At 43.6% G+C, this 21,471-nt stretch overlaps 1 protein-coding gene across 1 annotated transcript in view; it reads right to left on the bottom strand.

The window, feature by feature from the left end:
- The window catches only part of TNFRSF19 (TNF receptor superfamily member 19), a gene marked incomplete at its 3' end in the record, with an annotated part of 68,055 nt that extends 51,880 nt beyond the window's left edge, over positions 1-16,175 (bottom strand). Inside the window, exons 1-3 of the mRNA XM_082859626.1 lie at positions 16,092-16,175; positions 13,557-13,667; positions 106-284 (exon numbers count right to left, since the gene is read on the bottom strand). Of these exons, the coding sequence (XP_082715752.1) occupies positions 106-284; positions 13,557-13,667; positions 16,092-16,160 (359 nt within the window). The 5' untranslated portion in view covers positions 16,161-16,175. The remainder of the gene's footprint in view (positions 1-105; positions 285-13,556; positions 13,668-16,091) is intronic.
- Positions 16,176-21,471: the final 5,296 nt, after the last annotated feature.

Genomic DNA, 21,471 nt, shown 5'->3' with positions numbered 1-21,471 from the left:
CCTCGGCAAGTGTGTTCAGGTTAACATCAGCGGCCATCTGCACTTGGAAGGGAACCAGAGAAAAGCCTGTTCAGACTCATTACGCGGGAAGGACTGGCCACATACCCGGGCAGGCAGTCCCCACAGATGGCGTCGCGGGTGGCAGAGCAGTTGGCCTTCTGGAGGCGGCTCAGCAGGGCGCAGTCCAGGCACGGCTTGCACTTCTGAAAGCCCCAGTCCTCCTTGAACCTGTGCGGCCAGCACCTCACACACTGGGCATCCTCCCCGTAGCCAAAGCCACATTCCTGCGGGGATGAACAGGCAAGAGACAGCTATTCAGACCCCGCGAGCGTGAAAAAGGGGGACGAGGAGACGGCGGAGAACTGGGCTGGTGACTACCCAGCGCCCGCCTCTCTGGACACAAAGGCCACTCTTTCAGCGAGTTCCAATGTGTCTCCCCCTGCTAATAATCTCTCTTACGACCTAAGTATACTTACTCATCCACTTTATTCCAGAAGCACGAGCATTTGAATAAGAAAGGCTCTCCCCCTCCCCCGCCTCCCCCGCTGCTGCGGCATTACCGCCAGCTGAGGGCAGAATTACGGCACTTCAACTCAGCTGGTCATCTGAGTGCTCAGAAGCTAGAGTCGGGGAAATACGTAGACACCTAGTCACTTATCAAGGCAGAAAGGAAGTGCTGTGATAAGTAACAGAACACAAGGACAGCTGCATACGAAACGTCAGAAGCTTACAATATCCTTAGAGAAACTTGGAATGGTTAGCTGTTTATTACTGTCTGAGAGAGGGAAGATGCTTACACAACGCTTATAAGAACACTAAATCCTTGTTTGGATCAAACCCTGTGATACTAAAGGTCTCAAGCATCTCTAGATTTGGCCATCAGAACCCAGAACTGCTTTCCAAGGATGGGCTTCACAGACGGCTCTTTGACCTGCATACGAGTTCCAGCACTAAGTCAATCACAGTGTGTCACATGATGCCGTTATAAATGCAGTCACAAAAAGAACGCCATAGACGAGTGTTCATGATAGTTTAAAAAATAAGTTACAAAACAGAATGAGAAATAGGATCCCATTTCTTACAACAACATTAATAGTAAGTGCTAACATTTATCGGGGGCTTCCCCTATGCCAGGGTCTCATTAATTCCTCCTCCCCCACAATGAGGAAAGCGCTTCCCATGCTCCGATTTCCTGGATGGGAGTATGGGGTTTCCCAGAAGGCATGCACCTTAACCAAAGAGACACTGCTAATGTCAGAACCAGGATCTGAACCTACACGTTTTCTTAATTAATTAATTAATTAATTTATTTATTATATAGCACTTTACAATTTTCAAAAGTTTCACACACATGATTTCATATAATCCCATAATAATCCTTTTGAAAAAATCCCCCACCCCTACCTTGCCCCTCCCCCTCCCTCTCCCCACTGGTCGCCACTAGTTTATTCTCTTTTATCTGTGAGTCTGCTTCTTTTTTGTTTTACTTGCTAGTTTGTTGTATTGTTTAGAGTCCACACACAAGTGATATCACACAGTATTTGTCTTTCTCTGTCTGACTTACTTCACTTAGCACAGTGCCCTCCAAGTCCTTCCATGTTGCCACAAATGGCAAATTTTCTTTCTTGTTTATGGCTGAGTAATATTCCATTGCATATACGTACCACATCTCCTTTATCCATTCATCTGTGGATGGGCACTTAGGTTGCTTCCATACCTTGGCTATTGTAAATAGTGCTGCTATGAACACTGAGTGCACGTATCTTTTCAAATTAGTGTTTTTGTTTTTTTCAGATGTATACCTAGGAGCGGAATTGCTGAGTCATATGGTACGAACCTACGTGGTTTAATTCCAGAGCCAGACTTCATACCACTACACTCTGGGACTTTCAGGCACTTTATGTGACATATACACAGGAAGATGTCTGAAAGATTAGATATCAAATGTTAACACAGTTATCTGCACTATGTGATGGTTTCTATTGAACACTGGCCATTAAAAAGAAAATCAGACAGCAGCTCTCGAGCTGCAAACAGAGCCGCACGTGGAGGGCATGCTGGGAGCCCACACACAGCCAGAGGGGCAGCGGCGGGGGGGCGGGGCGGGCAGGGCTCCCAATCACAGCCTCAGCTTCCTCATTGGGAACCATGGAAGCCAGAACACAGATCCAGCAAGGTCAGAATTCTCGCTTCTCCATAAAATTTATATATTTAACTTCTTCATCCATATTTTTATACAAAGTCAACTAAGCAGTACTTATTGGCTGAAAATTAAATCAAAACCAACACACACACACACAAAGATACAAACGAACTTATTTACGAAACAGAAATAGACTCACAAATGGATGGTTACCAAAGGGGAAGGGTGGGTGGAGGGAGGGATAAATTAGGAGGTTAGGGTTAACATATACACACTACTATATATAAAATATGTAATCAATAAAGACCTACTGTATAGCACAGGGAACTCTAGTCAATATCTTGTAATAACCTGTAAGGGAAAAGAATCTGAAAGAGTATATATACATACATATATATATACATATATATGTGTGTACATATGTATAACTGAATCACTTTGCTGTACACCTGAAGCTAACACGACATTGTAAATCAAGTATACTTCAATTAAAAAACAAAAACCAGCACAAAGAGTAGTATTCCCTGTACTCAGTAAGCCACTCAATAAAGGATATTAGCAATGATACTTCAATCCAGACCTCACTAATGAACTCACTCACATTTGGGAGGGGCTATCCCTTCCTTTCCCCCTTCAATTCCTCTGCCAGTCTTTCAAATGTGTGTCTTGAACAAGCACAGCAAAGAGCAGGGGAGAAAAACAAAGCAGAAGGTCAGCACCTTCCTAACCCTGAGGGCTCCAGCTAGACAGCGTTCCGAACCCAAGGCACAGACAGAAGCAGGGGGGGAAAGTTTTAAATACTAATTCACAAATTAGAATTTCTTTAGAACTGTTAAGAGGGATTATCTTTTTGTGGGGGGGGGGGGGTAGTGGAATTATGAGGTGTTTTCAGTTGTTATACTTCTGTAATGATTTGATTTTAATGCACAAAGCACCTCTAGTAATCAGGAAGACAATACAGACACACGCTGAGAAAGAATTTCTTAGGATGTGTACTTGGTCTTGGCGGGAAGGAGACCACTGCTATTTTGGGGGGCTGTGCACAGCAGTGGGATCTGCACCAGGACAGTGTTAGCTGCTGAGAGAGCCCCAGGCATCCGAAGGCTTTCTTTAGGCACAGAAGGGAGCCTCCCACCCCGAGTCCCAGGATCAAAGCGTGTGCACATGACATCCGGGGCAGGACCTCCTCACTCACAGGCTGGCATATCCCTCAAAGTTCCTGCGGCAGCGATTTCAACATCACGCTTTGATCCAGGCAGCTGGGACTGTAAGGGTCTCATATACAGGTTAACACACAACAGAGAAGGAAAGAAAAAGGGAGGGAGAGGAAGGTAGGAAAACAAAGGGAAAGAGGTAGGCGTCTATGAACTGGTAGCAAACGTCAGAAATGTCGCTTTTCAAGCCAGGCTGATACAGGGGGAAAGTGTATATTTTCCTGCATTGGAGCCAAAGACACATCGGCCACTTGCCAGCTAGGTTATTTTGGGAACTCTCTGACCCTCAGACTCTTCATCTGTGAGATGGGCTAACAATGCAGGCCCTACAGGGTTACTCTGAGGAATAAAAGGGAAAACATATGAAGCCTCTCAACTCTAAATCAAGCACAGGTGTCCGCAAACAAATGATACCCATGGCCATTACTGTTTTGGATTCTCTACAGCCCAACAGACCGATTTTCTTGATTCCAGTACAATAAAGCTTCACTGGGGAATAAAGAGATCTGCAGACCCCAATTTTTTCTAGGCTACTTCAAACATCACTTTCCATCTAAAACATTTTTATTGAATAAAAATTTTTCTAAATCGAATCCCAAGTACCTCCTTTTTTTTTTATTTTTTTATTTTTTTTTTTTTGCGGTACGCGGGCCTCTCACTGTCGTGGCCTCTCCCGTTGCAGAGCACAGGCTCCGGCCGCACAGGCTCAGCGGCCATGGCTCACGGGCCCAGCCGCTCCGCGGCATGTGGGATCTTCCTGGACCGGGGCATGAACCCGTGTCCCCTGCATCGGCAGGCGGACGCTCAACCACTGCGCCACCAGGGAAGCCCCCAAGTACCTCCTTTTGAAAATGGGTACATAAGATAGAATTTAACCTTTCCTGGTTGAATCCACTACTGCGTTGCGCCGTCATACAAAGAACTAGGCAGTCCTGGGCCTGTGGGGCCGTTCTGCTGCTCTAACGCCTCTGCCACGTGGTCAACGGCCCTCCCTCCCTCCTGCCAAGCCTCGCTGTCTATAGCCACTCACCTCCCCTCTCCAGTCCTGAGAAACTAGAGAAATGATCGGACTAGAAATGAACTTCAAAGAATATACACAGGTGTATTGACAGTTCCATCTCTTTTGAGAAAACATATACTTCAGTGTTGGGAAATCTTTGTGCTTCTTTTTTGATTCCTGGCCGTGTCTAGAGTTTATATTGTACATAAGCACCGCTTTGACCAATGAGTTTTTGCCATGTATCGTTGTGTGTGATTTACATGTCATTAGAGTTTATAGAATGAGGATTTCATGAAACTTTTTTTTTTTTTTTTGGTTCACTCTGCACTGGACCAAATCACGTACAGACAGAAAACAAAGCCAGGCTCCAAGGGCATCACAGCTTTTGCCTTTATTAACTGGATACCGGCTTACTATTTCTGCCTGCAGCTTATATGCTCTGAGGGCAGCTGCAGCAATTGTCTTTGGGGTAGATTCAGGTGAGGGGTTGAGATAAGGCTTTGTATCATCACCATCACAAAAGAGTACCAAAATGTACAGAGCAGGTACCATGAGCCATACTTGTACAGAGATCGATTATTTGGGGGAATTTTATTCAAAATATATTTTCTCTCAGAAACAGACTCACAGACACAGAGAACAGACGTGTGGTTGCCAAGCGGGACGGGGGGTGGGGGGTGGGGGAGGGAGGGAGTGGGAGTTAGGGATTAGCAGATGCAAACTAGTATGTGTAGGATGGATAAACAACAAGGTCTTACTGTATAGGGAACTACGTTCAATATCTTACGATAAACCATATGGAAAAGAATATGAAAAAGAACGTATGTATGTATAGCTGAGTCACTTTGCTGTGCAGCAGAAATTAACACAACATTGTAAATCAACTACACTTCAATAAAATTTTTAAAATATATACTTTCTCTAAAGTATTTGCCATTTATAAAAAGATTATTAGAAACACAGCCTAATATTATTTTTAAACTTTTAAGAATAATATCATCACTTTCAGTTCATGAGAGTCTAAGAAGTGTATGAAGTGCTCATTCCACATGTTAAATTAACTAGACACCTTGAATTAACTAGAAATTCAGAGCAGTTATTTCCAAAGAATTACTGTATAGCATCCATGGCAGCAACCACATTTAGAGCTGATTTGTCACATTTCTAAAGCACCATAAACGTAGAGACGTCATAATTATTTGAAATCCAGGCTATAAAGTAAAAAGCATATAAATATTAAATTACCCCATATAAATGTCTAGCTTGATGTTTTTATTTCATTCACTAAAACAAGGTGGTTAAAATGCCTTGAAATCTTCCATATTAAGTTCAATAAACAACTACCAAGAGAAACGGAAGGAGGCGAAACAACGGAGAGAGAGAGACAAAGACAGAGAGAGTGACAGAAACAGAGAGAGAGACGGGGGGGGGGGTGGTGGTCACCAGCCCCTGTCCCATGGTAACCCGTCTTTCCATCCTCCGTCCCTAACTTCCCACTCCACCACTGTGCCAGGTCTGGGGAAACCTCCCAGACACATCCTCCTCGTGTGTGGACAACTATTCTGCATCTCCTTTTCGTTCACCCCACTCAGCGCACTGTGGGGAGCGCTGGCATCAGCCCCTGAGCGCAGGTTCCTCCGCAGGGATGCAGGTTGGTACCCCACTGGTATCCTCCCAGGTGCTGGGGCACAGAGGGTACCCTTCGAGCGTGGCCAACTGAGCTGGCAAGCATCACGTGATCTAATTGGGCATCTCATGAAAATACCAACAGTATTAGATCTTTTAGTTTTTCCCATGTGACCTTGGGGCACAAGGGGGAGAGCTCCCAGGCACAGTGCTTCCTTTGGGGACAGAAGCAGAGGTGTGGACAGGTCCATGGTGACAGGAGGAAGGGGCAGGCTGCCCACACTGGCTCTGCTCAGTCTTTCCTTTGACAGACTCTCTGCTTGACCAAAGTCTGCAGGTGTCTCTGAGCCACTTTTTCGACCGCACCCTGTTCTTAGGTCTGGTCTTGAACAACCCGGTTGTCCGAGGATCCTGTCCAGTTGGTTTAGCCAGAATCCCCCATCCTCAGTACCTGCTTATTCTCCATATCTGACCTCCCAAGCCACCCACCCTACCCCCCGCCCCAGGTGAGGCCTGGTCCCCTGTCTGCCTGCAGCAGGAATCCTGGCGTCTATATAGCCAGGATCCCCCTTCCTCCACCGTTTCCTCTTGGTGAGCGTCCACCCTGCCCCCCGCTCTGCTCTGGGGCTATAACCCCCATGTGTCCACGTTGCATGTGGAGCTGAATGCGGTTCTGGAGCGAGGTCTCTCTTCTCCTGTTGCAAAAGCTCCTGAATAGAATTTGTTTTTCCTGCTGTAACCTCTGTCCTGTTCTGGTTTTCTTTGACACTTTCCAGGTTGTACTGAGTTCGCCCTCTCACCAGTTAGTAGGAGGACTGTGTGTGTGTGTGTGTGTGTGTGTGTGTGTGTGTGTGTGTGTGTGTGTGTGTGTGTGTTTGGTGTGGGAGGCTAAGGGAGAGGGAGGAGAAGGGGAGGGAAGAGTGAGTCAGTCACTGGCCTGGGCTCCAGGATTAGCTACGTGTTTTATTTTTATGGAGGACGGTCTGCCATTAACATCAATGCTAGAAATGCGTTGAGGCTTCAACACAATACGGCAGTTCTTTATTTTTGAAATTATGACCTGGTGCCTGAAAGCTAGAAGGAAATACCTAGGACTGCCCTGAACCACCGGGAAGGCCTTTTTATTAACAAACTTCGAGGTGGGAAAGTATACACATGGACAGAAAAGAATGCATGGCCACAGGCTTCCTGCTTACTTCCCCAAATCATAAACTAAGGGACTAACCCTTGGCATCTGACATCGCCCCTACCCCGCCTTCCCCAAAGCCCACATCCCTGAAGCCGTCAAGGGTTCTCTGCGTGACCACGCTTGAGTCGGCCTCCTGGACCTTCTCCCGGCCCATCTGCGCATGGCCTCGTGAAATCTAGTTCCAGCAAGAGCCCTGCGGGGTCAGTTTAACCAGGGCCCTCCCCCTCAGGGTCCTCAGCCTCCCACCCCCCAGGTGACATCCGGCCGTCCCACCCTGTGTCCAGCGAGAACCCGTCGGGTCGGCTTCGGTCAGAAACTCTCCGCCTCTCGTGTCTCCTGGTAGCGATTCCCACCACGGACTCGACCCCTCCTCCTCGGCTATGAACTCCCACTCATCCAGGCTGTATTCGGAGATCAGCCCCTTCCCTCCCGCTGTAAAATCCTCATGCCTACTGCAAAGGTTCTGAACGATGCCTGCCCTGCCCACTTCAGCAGGTGCCACTGAGTATCTCTTCTTTCACCGCAGCTACGCCAGTGCGTGATGAAGAGCTAATGCTGGGTAAACAGACGGACGAACAAATATTGTGTGAAGCAGTATTTGCTCAAGTTTATTATTAGTAGCAGTATCAGTATTAGTACAACTACTATTATTTTATCCCAGGGAGCAAAAGCCTGTAAGGGCCACAGCAACATCTCCTAGCTGGTAAGGCCAAGCCTTCCCCCTGGGCGGACGGAGGTGTAAGCAGCTTCCTGATCTTGGCTCCAAAGCAAGAGAGGGCTGGGCCCAGCTGGGCTTCTTCCAGCCGAGCTGGGGGCAGCCGTGGCTCTGTCACTCTGCCCAATATTTTTAAGCCACATTTGGTGGCTTTCCAGTAGCAAAATGACCGAAAGTAAACAGCGCTCACATCCCCTTCCTTCTTCTCTCCCTCTGCAGATCCAGAACTGATCAAAAAACACCACTGGATCCCACCTACACGCTGGGGGAGCAGGCTCGCCCCCCGACAGGGGAGATCCTCACAGACCATGAATTATCCAGGAAACACATCCAGGGGCCTCCGGTCAAAAGCACTATTTATTTGTACAGCCAATAAGTATTAACTTGGGTTCTTTGAATTTTGAAAGCTCAAACTGGATGGAGAAGAAGTTATTTATAAAGAAAATCTAGGGCACACAAATGGAAACGACAAATTAGATTCAGGTGCGGCTGGTGTGCAGCAATCAGCTTTTTAATTTCCTTTAAGAAAACAACACCAAAGACATAGCCCCCCAACTGTTGGTTTGTGAAAACCCATAGTTGAGTTTTCTAAAGAAAAACTACAAGCTAGAGCTTGTTAATACCTGCCAAACACCACTGGGCTTGATTAGGTATAATTAGACACAAATAAAGTGAGCGATGCTGTAATTAAATGGCAGAAATGAATCTTTTTTATGCTTGAAAATTACATTAATCTTTGTGTGATTTTCTTCCTAAGGATGTAAACAGTTTTCCAAAGAGGAGATGTCTTTAAAAACAGGGAGCCCCGCGTGCACCCGCGGGGAGGGAAGGGTGCTGCTGTTTACAAGAATTAACTTTTTTCACATTAACTAAAGTCATCCCAATAATTGCTTAGCAAAGCTTACTTTGAAAACCGTTCCAGAGACTTGAAGTCTGTTTCCAGAGGCTCATGCAAAAACTAGTTTCCTGATTTACTGCCGGGAGGCGAGCGTGTTAAAAGCACACTGTTGGCATTAATGCTCGGTGCGGAGGAGGGGCCGTGGGCGGGCAAACTCTAGACGGTGAGAATTCAAGTCTAATGTGATCACTTCGGGAAAACAAAAATCATCTCCCGCTCACTCTCACGAGCCCCCAGGACGCCACCGAACGCTCACGCACACGCTCGTGGTCAAAACGCCCAGCGTAGCTTGCTTACAGAGCCATGGAAATCATACTCGGTATTTTTTGCCTCGGAAATAGGAAAAAGACATTATTCATTATCTTTATCATAAACTTTCAAAGACTAAAAATTAAACCCTGCAGTGGGGGAGAGAGTAAATAGGGCTCAAGGGGATAAAGTCCTCAACACAGATTCTAAATGGCTCGGTGACCCGTCACATATTTTCCCAAAGATTCAGGAAAACGACTTCCTAAGCTGAGTTACTAAAAAAGAGCCGAAATGACAGAGATGGTGCTTGGGGCTCTGTGGGAGGGACCTGGGAACCGAAAGGGCTGCTGAGATGCTACCGCTCTTCGTGGCCCCAGGGCAGCGCTGGTGGGTGGAGCCAGCGGAGTGGGAGGGACAGGTGGGGACCTGGACAAGCGCACTGCCCGGAGGAGGAGGGCGGGGAGAAGGCTGCTGGGAGCAGCTCCCGCATCGCACACGCTGGGATATTTGTCTGTGTTTTCAAAGTTGGTCCTAAGCCACTGCTTCTGGAGGGAAGTCGATCATTCTAGAACAACACTGTCCAAAATGACAACCATAACCTCACATGGGGAAACTTAAATTTCATTACTTAAAATGAAATAAAATAAGCAACCCAGCTCCTCGGTGACACCAGCCACAGTTCACGTGTTCGATAACCACAGTGGCTCGTAGCACCCGTGTTGAACAGCACAGGTAGAGACCATGTGCATCAGCACAGAAAGTCCTTCCAGGTGAGCTGTCCTCGGGCAGTATCAAGGCGGGAGGCAGACGGTGACCCCAAGAGCCCCCCGTCCCCCCGACACTGTCACTTACTTACAGTGATGGTGGACACACCGTCTAACCTCTGTGTCGCATCTGTAAACAGGGGTAGTTATATATACTCCCCACTTAAGACGTATGCTGTAAGAATTCCTTAAGTCGTACAAAGATCACATAGAACCTGGCTCACTATAATACATGTTGGCCAATGTTAGCTATTTTCATTGCATGGTATACATCACAGACTCACAATTAAAGACATTTTGAGAGAGAGTCCGTATTTTTTAGTTTAAGACACACCCTGCAGATGAACACACGCAACGTATCCAGGGTCAAAGGTGAAAATAAGTACTCGTTTAAAAAGTGGCCAAAGATGAGAAGGGTACTGCTCTCAACAAGCATCAGGGGTCTTACTGAACCTGGAGCTGCTGCGTAGACTCCTTACGCTCTCACAACTGAAAGGAAGTAAAAAGCGGTCGGGAAGCGCTGACCACACACAACAGGTGAGCAGAGCACATGCTGCCCCTGGAAAGCTCTTCCGGCACCTTCCAACAAGCCCAACTGCATGTCCCAATGTAGAGACCTAACCGTGGGAGAGTAAGCCACACCTCGTGAAAAGGCAGGACCGAATGCCTTCCAAAGAAAATAATAATTAGGAATAATAAAACCACAGATGGAAATTTCAACCACACCTGCTCACCCAAAGTGTTTGCAAGCTTGACTTTTAAGGTATAGATGTACGTTTGTAATTCGAACCTCATGACCCGGAATTTATTTTGGATAGACATGATAGTAGAAAAATGGACAGAAGTTTTCAATTATGCTTAGTACAGCAGAGTAAGTTACATAATAATGTTAGAATAAAGATGATTAAAAACTCTATGTTTGGTGAAAATGCTCTTTTAAAAATTCTTAATATAAAGAAAACTTTAGTTGTGGATATCAATAATTTGATCCAGCTTCCCTACTTTTTCATAACTAATTATAAAATATTTGCTATTTATTGTGCTTTCAAAATTTCAAACACCACTGGTAGCCAAAATGGTACACCTCAGTTAAAAAAGAAAAGACTCCTGGACTCATCTGCTTCATTACAAATTAACAGGTAACCCCCCCCCCCAATGATATAGTTAGTATTCCAAGCAACAAGCAAATAGACTATTTATAAATGTAGTTATCTAACAATTTAACAAAAACTTAGTCTCAGTGAAAAGAATAAATTTTGCCTTGATTTGCAAAGCTTGGAAGTGACAATTAACCAGTTGAACATACTTGTTGATTTAAGTGATTTATCTGATTTTAATATACTCAGAACTTACTCTTCTTTCCTTTGAAAGATGTATGTTCTTGCTAAAAATTTAATAAAGGCAGCCTGGAAGGAAGAAACTGCAAATTCATGAGTGGACAGTTTAGAAACTTCCAGCTCCAAAGTAATTGTTTATAAAAAACTCACATCCTTTGCCTTGATTAATTAACTAGAAAATAAAAAATGTATTTTTACTCCCATAGGTGTATTTGACTCCTTTGCCTTTCTTATGTTTTACATTTTAGACCCTGAGCGAGGCTCACTTGCTAATTTTATTTACTAAGAGCTAGAACCAAGCTAAAAGACTTGGCCAAACATTATTTGCAACACACAGTCACACATTCGTTAACTTTTACATTACTAGATTTAACTGTCACCTTTTTTTCCAAAACCCATCCGAGGCTGACAGGCTCGTCCACTCCTTGAGCAAAGATTCGCTAAGCGTCTGTTACAAGGAGCTGGGCGGTCTGTTTAGACAGCGAGGGTGAAAGCTGAGGGGTTGCCTGCCTGCAGGGCGGACGCCTCAGGACAGGCAGGAACACGCTCTACATTTGTAAGCTTGTGCTTCTGAGTGGGTCCTGAGAATCTAATATTTCGGTGGCGTCGTTACCTTTACTTTTACTCTCTTTCTCACTCACTGTTTTGTCCTGGTCTTTTTTTGATGAGGAAAATGATCATAAATATTAATAACTAAAATAAGTACACACAGGCAGGGTTATTCAGATTGTTCCCCTTTGGTTGCCCCAGTAAAGTTGGACAGCTACTGCAATACTTGGGGAAAATTACTACCTAATGAAAAATACTTCTTATGGATATCTGTGGGAAATTATGAAATGCAGAAACTGTTATCAGATAATGGAGGATGGATTTAAAAAAAAATACTGCGAGCTGATAGAACCTTCATCTTCATTCTCTAGATAAAGGATGAAGGTTAGGGAGCAATTTCTTAGAAGTGATTCACTCATCTCTTCGAATCTATGATTCATCCATATTTTCACAGAGATTTGACAAAAGAACTCTGAGGGGTAGAAACATCACTGCTGTCCTCGCGGGCACAATCGCATTCTTAACTACTTTGTTGACAGATCCTAGATATGCAGCCCTCCTGTTATAAAGGACCTTTTTACCTCCAACAGAGCAAAACCTATGTCTGAAAACACATGTTACTACAATCCACAGGGATTTAAAAAACATCGGCCAGGGGGCTTCAGCAACTAGACACCGCAGAGTTCAAAATTCAGCCAGTTCCTTCCAAGCGGAGGGCACAAGAAGCTGAAAGCCGACATATTAAACACAACACCCAGAGAGGCCATCCACCAGGAATTGCTTGTGGAATGCATAATTCTTTGTTTCCTGCTGTTTGCAGACCATCGATCAAAAATCTATGAATGACAAGACTCAAATTCAGAGAACAGAAGACTGTAGGGGAAAGGACTTCTCTTTGAAAAGTCACTTAAAATAAAAAGACACATCTTTTGTTCCTTTTTTAACAGGAAGACCTTGGTGCATTCTTTAGAACAAAACGATACATCAATTGTCCACAACTGGTAACGTCTTCAAAAGGTCAAAAAATAAAGCAAATGCATGTGCGGCTCTGAACACGCTCACAGCAAAGTGCCCAGGAACACCCAGAACTCTGAATCCACCCAGCTGGAACACAGCTGCTTCACAAGCAGTGGTGAAGATGAATACATTGAAGATGCTCCTGGGAGTAGCATATACTCAAGGTGGGAAAATTAATAATCATACTGGCACTGTCAAAGGAATGTTCCAAACCCTGGCCTGGAAAAGAACTGCGACCTTGGAGCCTGGTTACTTAAGACACTGCTGGGGCTCTGTTTTTCTTGACTAGTAATTGTAACCTTAATTTTAAGAAAAAGAAGGCCCAGTAAATAGTATTATTACCATTTTCTGTTATCAATGCTTTATTTATAAATCTTTAGTAGAATGCTGATTCTTTTTAATTAGAGCAAATAAACCTTAATGATTCTATTCTTTTTTAAAATTTATTTTATTGAAGTACAGTTGATTTACAATGTTGTGTTAATTTCTGCTGTACAGCAAAGTGATGCCATTATTCGTATACTTTTTCATTACAGTTTATCACAGGTCACTGAATAATTCCCTGTACTATACAGTAGGACCTTGTTTAATGATTCTATTCTTTCAATAAAATACAATAAACACTAAATTATACACAACAATGACATTTATTGAATTATGGTTATTAGAATCTATTTCTTTTATCTCAGTAAGACACATGAATCGAATGTATTGAAAAGGGAATTGTGCAATATTTGGCTAAAGGGACGTGACAAACCAAGAAATCTTCACTAGTCATTAACTGCAAGAATTTAGCTGAAAAGAACGCATTTTAAAGACAGAGATCTACAACTTTCCCACACACCCGACAGTTACCTTGGACAACTCCATGCCTGGCCCACACTGCTTGCAGAGAACACAATTTCCTGACTGATTCCTGAATTCCTGTTGTCCACAGTCTCCTGTTTCACAGATCACTCTACATGCCTGAAATAAATGTTTCACAACACGTTATCTTAAGGGAAGTTAATTCTATTTTTCACAAAAAAGGAATAGTATCTTCAGTGTTATTCGCATAACCACTGAATGTAAACATTAATTTCAGTTTTCACTTTAGGAAGAATAACCACTTTCTGGAAAAGTCAGTGGAACAATTAAGTCAACAAGCCTGATTCCTCTCTGTATTCCTTGAATGAGAGTTCTCTTTTTCTGGATTTAACTGCTATCTTCTTCTGACACTTTTCTGAGTACCCAAGGTAAAAACAGGTAGAAACTGCTCTCTTTTCTAAGTAAGAAGATGTATAAAAGAACAGTTATGCAGAGACCGAGGTCCTTTTGCAACCTGAAAAAGTCTGAATTCAAGAATTATATTTTTGCTCTTTAAGAAAACATATTCACCCATAATGAGCTGAATAAATAAGTAAATGGAATACAAATACTAGTCCCAAGAGCTCTGCTATTATCCTTTAGACATATCTGATACCCAGCTTTGATGCAGAAGTTTTTCAGCTGAATTCCATTTACTTAGAGTTCATCATTCAAAAAATTCTGACAATCGTGACATCAGTAAAATTCCTGATAATGATGAAAATAACAATGGCCCAATTCTCTGAATGCTTCAGAGTAAAAGTGTCATGTAAACATGAACTTACTTTCCTACTGACTGCCATTTTGCCACTTAAATTGGACCTAACAATATACTTTTTTAAAAATTAAAGTATAGTTGATTTACAATGTTATGTTAATTTCTGCTGCCCAGCAAACTGATTCAGTTATACATATATATACATTCTTTTTCATATTCTTTTCCATTATGGTTTATCTCCAGATATTGAATATAGTTCCCTGTGCTATATAGTAGGACCTTGTTGTTTATCCATCCTATATGTAATAGTTTGCATCTGCTGACCCCAAACTCCTAATCCATCCCTCCCCCATTCCCTCCCCCTTGGCAACCACAAGTCTGTTCTCTATGTCCTAACAATGAACTTTGGTTCACAGCACAGGACTTAAATGCAAAGATTATCTGCTTTGCAAAAACAAAGGTTGTAAGTCATTTTCAAGATATAGTCTTTATTTCTTATTTTACCTATAAATGTAAGTTCATCTTATACACACCATCCTACAAAAGTGTGTATATCTGCTTCTTAACAGACGGTATTTCATTAAAAATGCTGATATTAACAGAATCTCAGACTGGTGACAACATTCAGTTCAAACTCTTACATCAAGCAGGGACTCCCTCAGTAACATTCCTGACTATTGACACAATTTTGTTTCCCTAAAGGAAAACTGAGAACCTTAGGAAGCACTGGGGGAACAGAGGCTGGTGTGTGTCATGTCCACGGCACAAGTGCACAGAAATGGTTTTTGATGGTTATAACAATGGGAGGTTATTCAGTACAAACTGTCTCCACCTTGGAGCAAATATCTATAATGAAGTCAGCCAACCTCCTTAAATAAAATCACAGCCTTAACCTCTAGAGCAGGCAGGAGGGAGAATCCAAGGTGGGGTTCAAGACCAAACCATGATTTGGGGCTAAAGGTCTAGTAATCACCTCCCACCTTTCTTAACCCTCATTAACAACCAATCTTAGAGGAGTTTGGTTTTATTTAAAGGAGAGAGGAGATTCCCCTCCACCACAAAGACGCTGCATCGCTTTGAGAAAGAAATGCCACAGCTTCTCTTGTGGACCATTTCTTCCAATGTTTAACAACCTCAACTCAAGGAAGGGATGTTTTCCTTACATCTATCTGCATGTCAGACTCCAGTCGGACCCCATTTCCTCTTCCTTTGTCTTCCAAGAAGACTTCAGGAACTGTCTTCAGTGTAAATAATTCTTTTTATATTTGTAGATCATGACTGCATCTCCAGATTAAATGTTTCAGTAATTCTTTTGAACACCTTCATAGATGTTCTGTGTTAAAGCTTTCAAACATTACAATTCTCCATCTGTCTTTGATGCTTTTTGAAACCAAGAAGGATATAAATAACTATGTAAAACAATAGCATTTAAGAAATGATTCCTAATTTTTCACAACCTGTGAAGTCATGGGCTCCAAACTAGAATCTAAGGTCTTGTTAGGCTGTGCTGGGAGAGGCATCTGCCTACAAACTCGATGGCGCGTCATTATCACGCAGCAACGAGCGATGCTGTGGTTTTATGATTTCATCTAGATTTAAATAAGTAATTGCGGCCATTGTTATACAAGTCAAGACCCAACAGCAACCTTTGACTTATTAATTAAATGCAACAATGATAAAATGAATTTGAAAGAAAATTTTAAGATATGGCGTTAGAAATAGAAAATAGATTGGGTACTAGTTCTATGAATTCTTTTTTTTTTTTTTTTTTTTTTGTAGTTCTATGAATTCTTTCCCCACATTATGAAAGTAAAGAGCTGACTTACCAAACAGGCTAGTAAAACTACAACCGTGAAAGATGTTTTCTGTTGTTCTAGTAGCACTTTGAAAGCCATTGCTCTCGTTAAATGTTATTTCTGGTTGAAGAGCTCTGAAAGATAAGAAGATACAGTTAACATTAATAACATGAGGGACTGCTTTCTGTATTTACTATACAATGTTACCATTTACTATATCCACTAGTAAACCATAATATTATTTAGTATGTTAGTAAGACATAACACTATTTATGTTTTAAAAGGAATCACCTTTTAAAAGGATACCATAGACAAGTACGATGTAATTCTTTACAAATTTAGGTTATGAGAATTGAAGCTTTGTCTACCTACACAGTATATACAAAATTCCTGCTGGCTCTGAGTTCCCAGGCTACACATGCCTTTATTTTCTTTCTATCCAAGTCTCTACAGTGTCCAGTCGACTTCACCCAGCAGAGAATCACATTCAAACTGTGACTTATAGAAACCTTCCATTTATACGGGTTTAGTCATACAGGATGATAACAATGATAAAATAACAATTAACACATGCTAAGCACGCCATGCCAGGTACTGCTTTTAGCAGAACTCATTTCATCTTCACAACTACTCTAGAAGGTGGATACTGTCATCATCCCCGTTTTAGAGATGGGGAGACTGAGGCTCAGAGAGGCCTGAGTCACTTGCCCAAGGTCACATCGCCAGTGAGAGGCAGAGCTGGATGCAAACCCAGGTGGGTGGCTCCAATGTCCCCGTGTCACATACACCTGAAAACAACCTGCTCCGTTTAATAAAAACTGTGTGCTTGGGTATTGGGCCTTCAGCTCCACTCAGAAGCAGAAATAGCTAACATCTGGCATTTGTGAGCTCTTCCCCAAACCAGTGCAGCGCAAATCATCTACTAGCAGAAAAATGAGCATTTATTTAAAACCATCTAAAAATCATTTACAAGTGGTGAATTGGAGGCACTATCCTGACATTTCAGGAAAAGATAAACTAAGCCTCTTTATCTTTACCAGGAATGATCGAAAATGTAGAAATGAATCTGTTTTGTTTTGTTTTACAGATTCACTCAATGTCAAGAGAAGAGATTTATTTGAAAATGTTTAAAAGGTGAAGACTCACCTGGTTGCTCCATTGATCAGACAGAGAAAAAATGGTTCCGTTTCTCTTTAACAGAAACCCAGAGCAGATAACCTGACTAACTGGAAAGAAACCAGAGCAGAGAACCAGAACCGAAGAGCTCAAGAAGAACAGCAACAATAACAAGAGAGGAAGCGGGCTGAGCAGGCTGCTGTCCTGACCGTGGACCAAGCAGTCAGCCAGGGGCGCACCCCTGCCCCGCCTGGAGACCAACCCAGGTGGTCATCCCAGCTGCCCCAGCAGCTCCAACCACCAGGGCAATGAAAAATCATTTTTAAGCTTGGCTGAATGAAAGACCCATTTTGAGTGAATTCAAACGGCTTTTTTTTTTTTTTTTTTGCTTTTCCAGCTTCTTGGTCATAGCTTTTTTTCCCCTTGCATATCTCAAAATCATCCAGCAATTACCCAACCATGCAACCTGCCGCTGTGTAGACAAAGGATTGGGGTCAGAAGATAAAATCACATTCCCTGAAAGGTATGCTTTAGGCTATCTCTTTCCCAGCGGGGTCTTCAATTTTTTTTAATGTGTTAATTTTTTAAAGTAAAAAACATAAAATCTACATGGAAGTAAACTAATATGGAAAAGAGGGTATAAATACCAAAGCATTTACATAAAACATGAGAAATAAAGAGATCGATAGAGTCTGTCGTCCATAATCGGTCAATAATCGAGCATCCAGTTTACACAGAAAACTCTCCTGGGATACGGTGCAGGTTACTGTGTGAGGCCCACAAACACTGCCGCCTCTTCTTGTAAAGGCACGTCAATCTAGAAGTCATGGCGCTATGCTTCTGACCTTGTAAGATACACCCATTTTGTGTACAAAAATAAATATGCCAACACATTATCAATGGTTTAGGTTTATACTGTGGTGATCCAGGTGAATTCTTTACCCTCTTCACCCAAAAAAAATCTTTGTAGTGTAAATATTTCATTAATAATGGAAAAAATATATGACTAGTGCTCTTGGGGCAAAAAAGGTAAATAACATGATCCTTTTTGAAAGTTTATAAACTAAAAAAGATGATGAGATAAAAACCACATATACACTACCAAAAAAAAGGAGAAAATTTGAACAAAGTGTACTATGATGTTTGCATCACAAAGATTTTGGGTCTTTTTTAGATGATAGGGTAGAAAAAAATTAATGGAACTAGATCCAATGTGCTGATTTGTCTTATCTTCCCAACACACATGCTAAATTGAGTAGTTTGAATGGGAAATACAAAAGGAGCATTGCCACACCTAAATTTCCAGGGGTACAGGTGGGTTTGTCCCTGCAGTTTATCTTCTGAACTCCTCGGCCCGGCACCTATGCCCTGTACAATCTCACCCGCCGGCCTGCCGGTCCCATCACGGGTCACTGCTCTCACTGCCCGCCCAGCTCAGCCGTACCCCGATACCCGCAGTTCTTCTGGACGCCCGTGATCCTGCCCTCTTGGTCTGGACAGCCTTTCGCTTTTTGGGTCCCTCTGGGAACCAGCTCAACTATCACTCTGCTGAATGCGGTCCACAGCCAAGCAGAGTGAAGAGAGGTGCTCCCTGGGGTTCCACAGCCCTTTCCGCATCCATGGACAAGACCCATCACATTGCAGGTCAGTTTCACTCCCAGACTGAATGTTCCTTTAAAGCATTCAATTTTAGGATCACACCTAGAATTCTCTGTGTTCCCAGTGTCGAGCACAAAGGTGCTCAGTGAACGCTTCCGGAATTAACTAAGTGAATGAAGAAGCACAAAACAATGAAAAATACATTGTGGGAAACACCTGACATTTGTTTGCACGTAACAGATCTAATTCTTCTGTGGTGAACAGGATAAAATAAACATTCTGTTTCAGATTTATATAAAATCTTACTGCCTTCTCAAGGCATTCAGTGCCTTAGATTAGGACACAGGATTAAATGATATAGTGACATATTTTTAAAAATCCTAATTGGCTTAAAATACGCAAGCAGCTCTTCACAGAAGATTTCTTACACTGGGAGCTGGGGATTGAACTGTGCCACTGCAATACGCCACTTCTGTTTTCTGTGGCTTCTTGTTTAACCTGGCTTTTTACACCAAGAGGCTGGGATGTAATTTAGACTTGGGTGGGTGATCCTGAGAGCCGTCAGGGTGATATAAAGGCCAAGTTCAAATAGTCTTCTGCAGGTAAACCCACCATAACTGAAAACAGCCTGGGCGTTATTGAGAATGGTCACAGGAAAATGGCAACCGGAACACCTGGGTTTTCAGTCCCATTTCTTAGCAAAGTCACTCTGAGACCACACACCTACAGAGACAAAAACAGACCCCTTTTCATGGGGTGAGCTGAGGGTCTGCTGAAATAACGCAGGTAAGATGCGTAGCCCAGGGCCTGGGACAGACTAAAAGCTCCTGGCTTTACCCACGGTGAAAGCTGATGTTGCCGTGGTTCCTGCTGTTCCTGGGAGCATCACCTACTCGCTGTGGACCTGACCCGAGTCTGTTTCCTTCTCTCTGAATTGGGCGTCGTGACAGTACCGCCTCCCGGACGGCTGTGAGGAATAAGTGAGCTTAACAGCTGGAAGATGTGACTGTTCCTGGCCCAGAATAAGTGCTCAATACTCATTAGCAATGGTGGCCGCCACTGTTAGTGATATTATTCTTGAGGAGCAAATGGTCCAGTATGTGTGACAGTCCCTGAAGGCTGCAACCTTCTGGACAAATGTGGGACATGATGCAGACAGTCACAAGCGAGGGGCAGGTGCGTTTCAGGCCTCTGGACTGAGGCTGCAGAAAGCGTTCGAAGACTGAGAACAGGGTCAGTGTGAACTTAGCATTCATGGTATCAAGTACTGTGTCAGCGCTTCAGAAGAAGTACAGCTTCTTTCCTTACTACCTACCCTCTAGAGTAGATCTTTATCCCCACACAATGGGGAGAACGCGGAGGGCCGAAGGACACATGTACTAGAAACAGTGGAAACCAAAGCAAATTCCCGCTTGGCGACCCCGAGGCAGGGCCCTGGCGCTCTGCCAGCTTGGCTAAGGGCTGTACCCTCCACGCTGGGCATCCAAGTCCCTTCCACTTAGCACAGTAGGACTACATCCAACTGGTCAACACGAACAAAGCTATGTAACCACGTAACATGTTGAACGAACACCAACTCTGATGAAGCAGTTATTAGGTGCCTGAAAGGAGGTGATGCCATCTGGGGGAGGACGCCACACAGGTGTGCTTTGCAGGGACTCCCAGCTAAGCAGGGCTGCGGAGACTTTTCATGCCACCTGGCCACAGACTGTTTAGAAATAAACAATTTAGCCCTCGCAGTGTTATAAGCGTGACCTTGAATTTCCTGGAAACAAATGAAATACCTTATGAAATGCTTTGGCATTCATAAAAAGAAGGAAAAGTTAATGAAATAACAAGCATTTAAGTAATAATATTTAAAGCAAAAACAAGGCCATTAAAAAGGTATTTACTGAAATTGCTTTTAACTTCTGGGTCTGGCCAAGGTAAAGAAATGCTTTTATAGATGGAATTCCGGGTTCTGTTTATTTGGGGGAGGGGTGGTCAAGCACAAGATACACACATTATGAGATTACGTACAATGGGCCCACAAGGGTTTTCACAGTTTGCCTAAATATCAGGGGAAGACCAAGGGTGCTGGTTTACAGGAATCTAGGTGTGTGGCATTCCTGCCTCACCATCTGCTCTACAGCAAATGCAAGCAGGTGTCAGGAGAACCAGGCAAGCAGAAAAGAAGAGGTGGGAGCCCAAAGCACAGAGCTGGCAAACACTCTGTTAAGCGGCAGAGAAAGCGGCTGCTTAGCAAGTTAACCTGCTTAGCCTGCGCATCTGAATGAATGGTAACTAACAGGGAGGCGTCCTGATTGGCCAGCCTCTAGACGGGGTAATCCAACAGATGCTGAAACGAAGTGCAGCCCCCTTCCCTTCCTCGTCCAGACCCTGAAGACCTGGGCTGGTGTGTCACCAGGCAAAGCTCAGGGTTTCTGGGAGCAGCTGCGGAGGGGCAGCCCCCTGGATCTGAACCGCGGTGGCGGCTTCAACCTGCAGGTCCCTCCACTGCCGCCCCGTCTTCTGCCTTGGGGCTCTCCTATACTCTGTGCCTCACCTACCATGCCTTCCCTAAATCTGTCAAACCGGGATCTCCCTAAGTCTGGCACAGGAACCCTCCCTGGTGCTTCCGTAGCACCCTGGATATCTCTCTGTCTCACGGGATGATGATCTGGTTCCTTCTCTCTCTTTGTAGCTCTTGTGTTGC

Source organism: Leucopleurus acutus, assembly GCF_964270905.1.
Source record: "Leucopleurus acutus genome assembly, chromosome: 18".
Lineage (NCBI taxonomy): Eukaryota > Metazoa > Chordata > Mammalia > Artiodactyla > Delphinidae > Leucopleurus > Leucopleurus acutus.
Note: the sequence above shows the minus strand (reverse complement) of the source record. Positions and strands in the feature narration are given on the sequence as shown.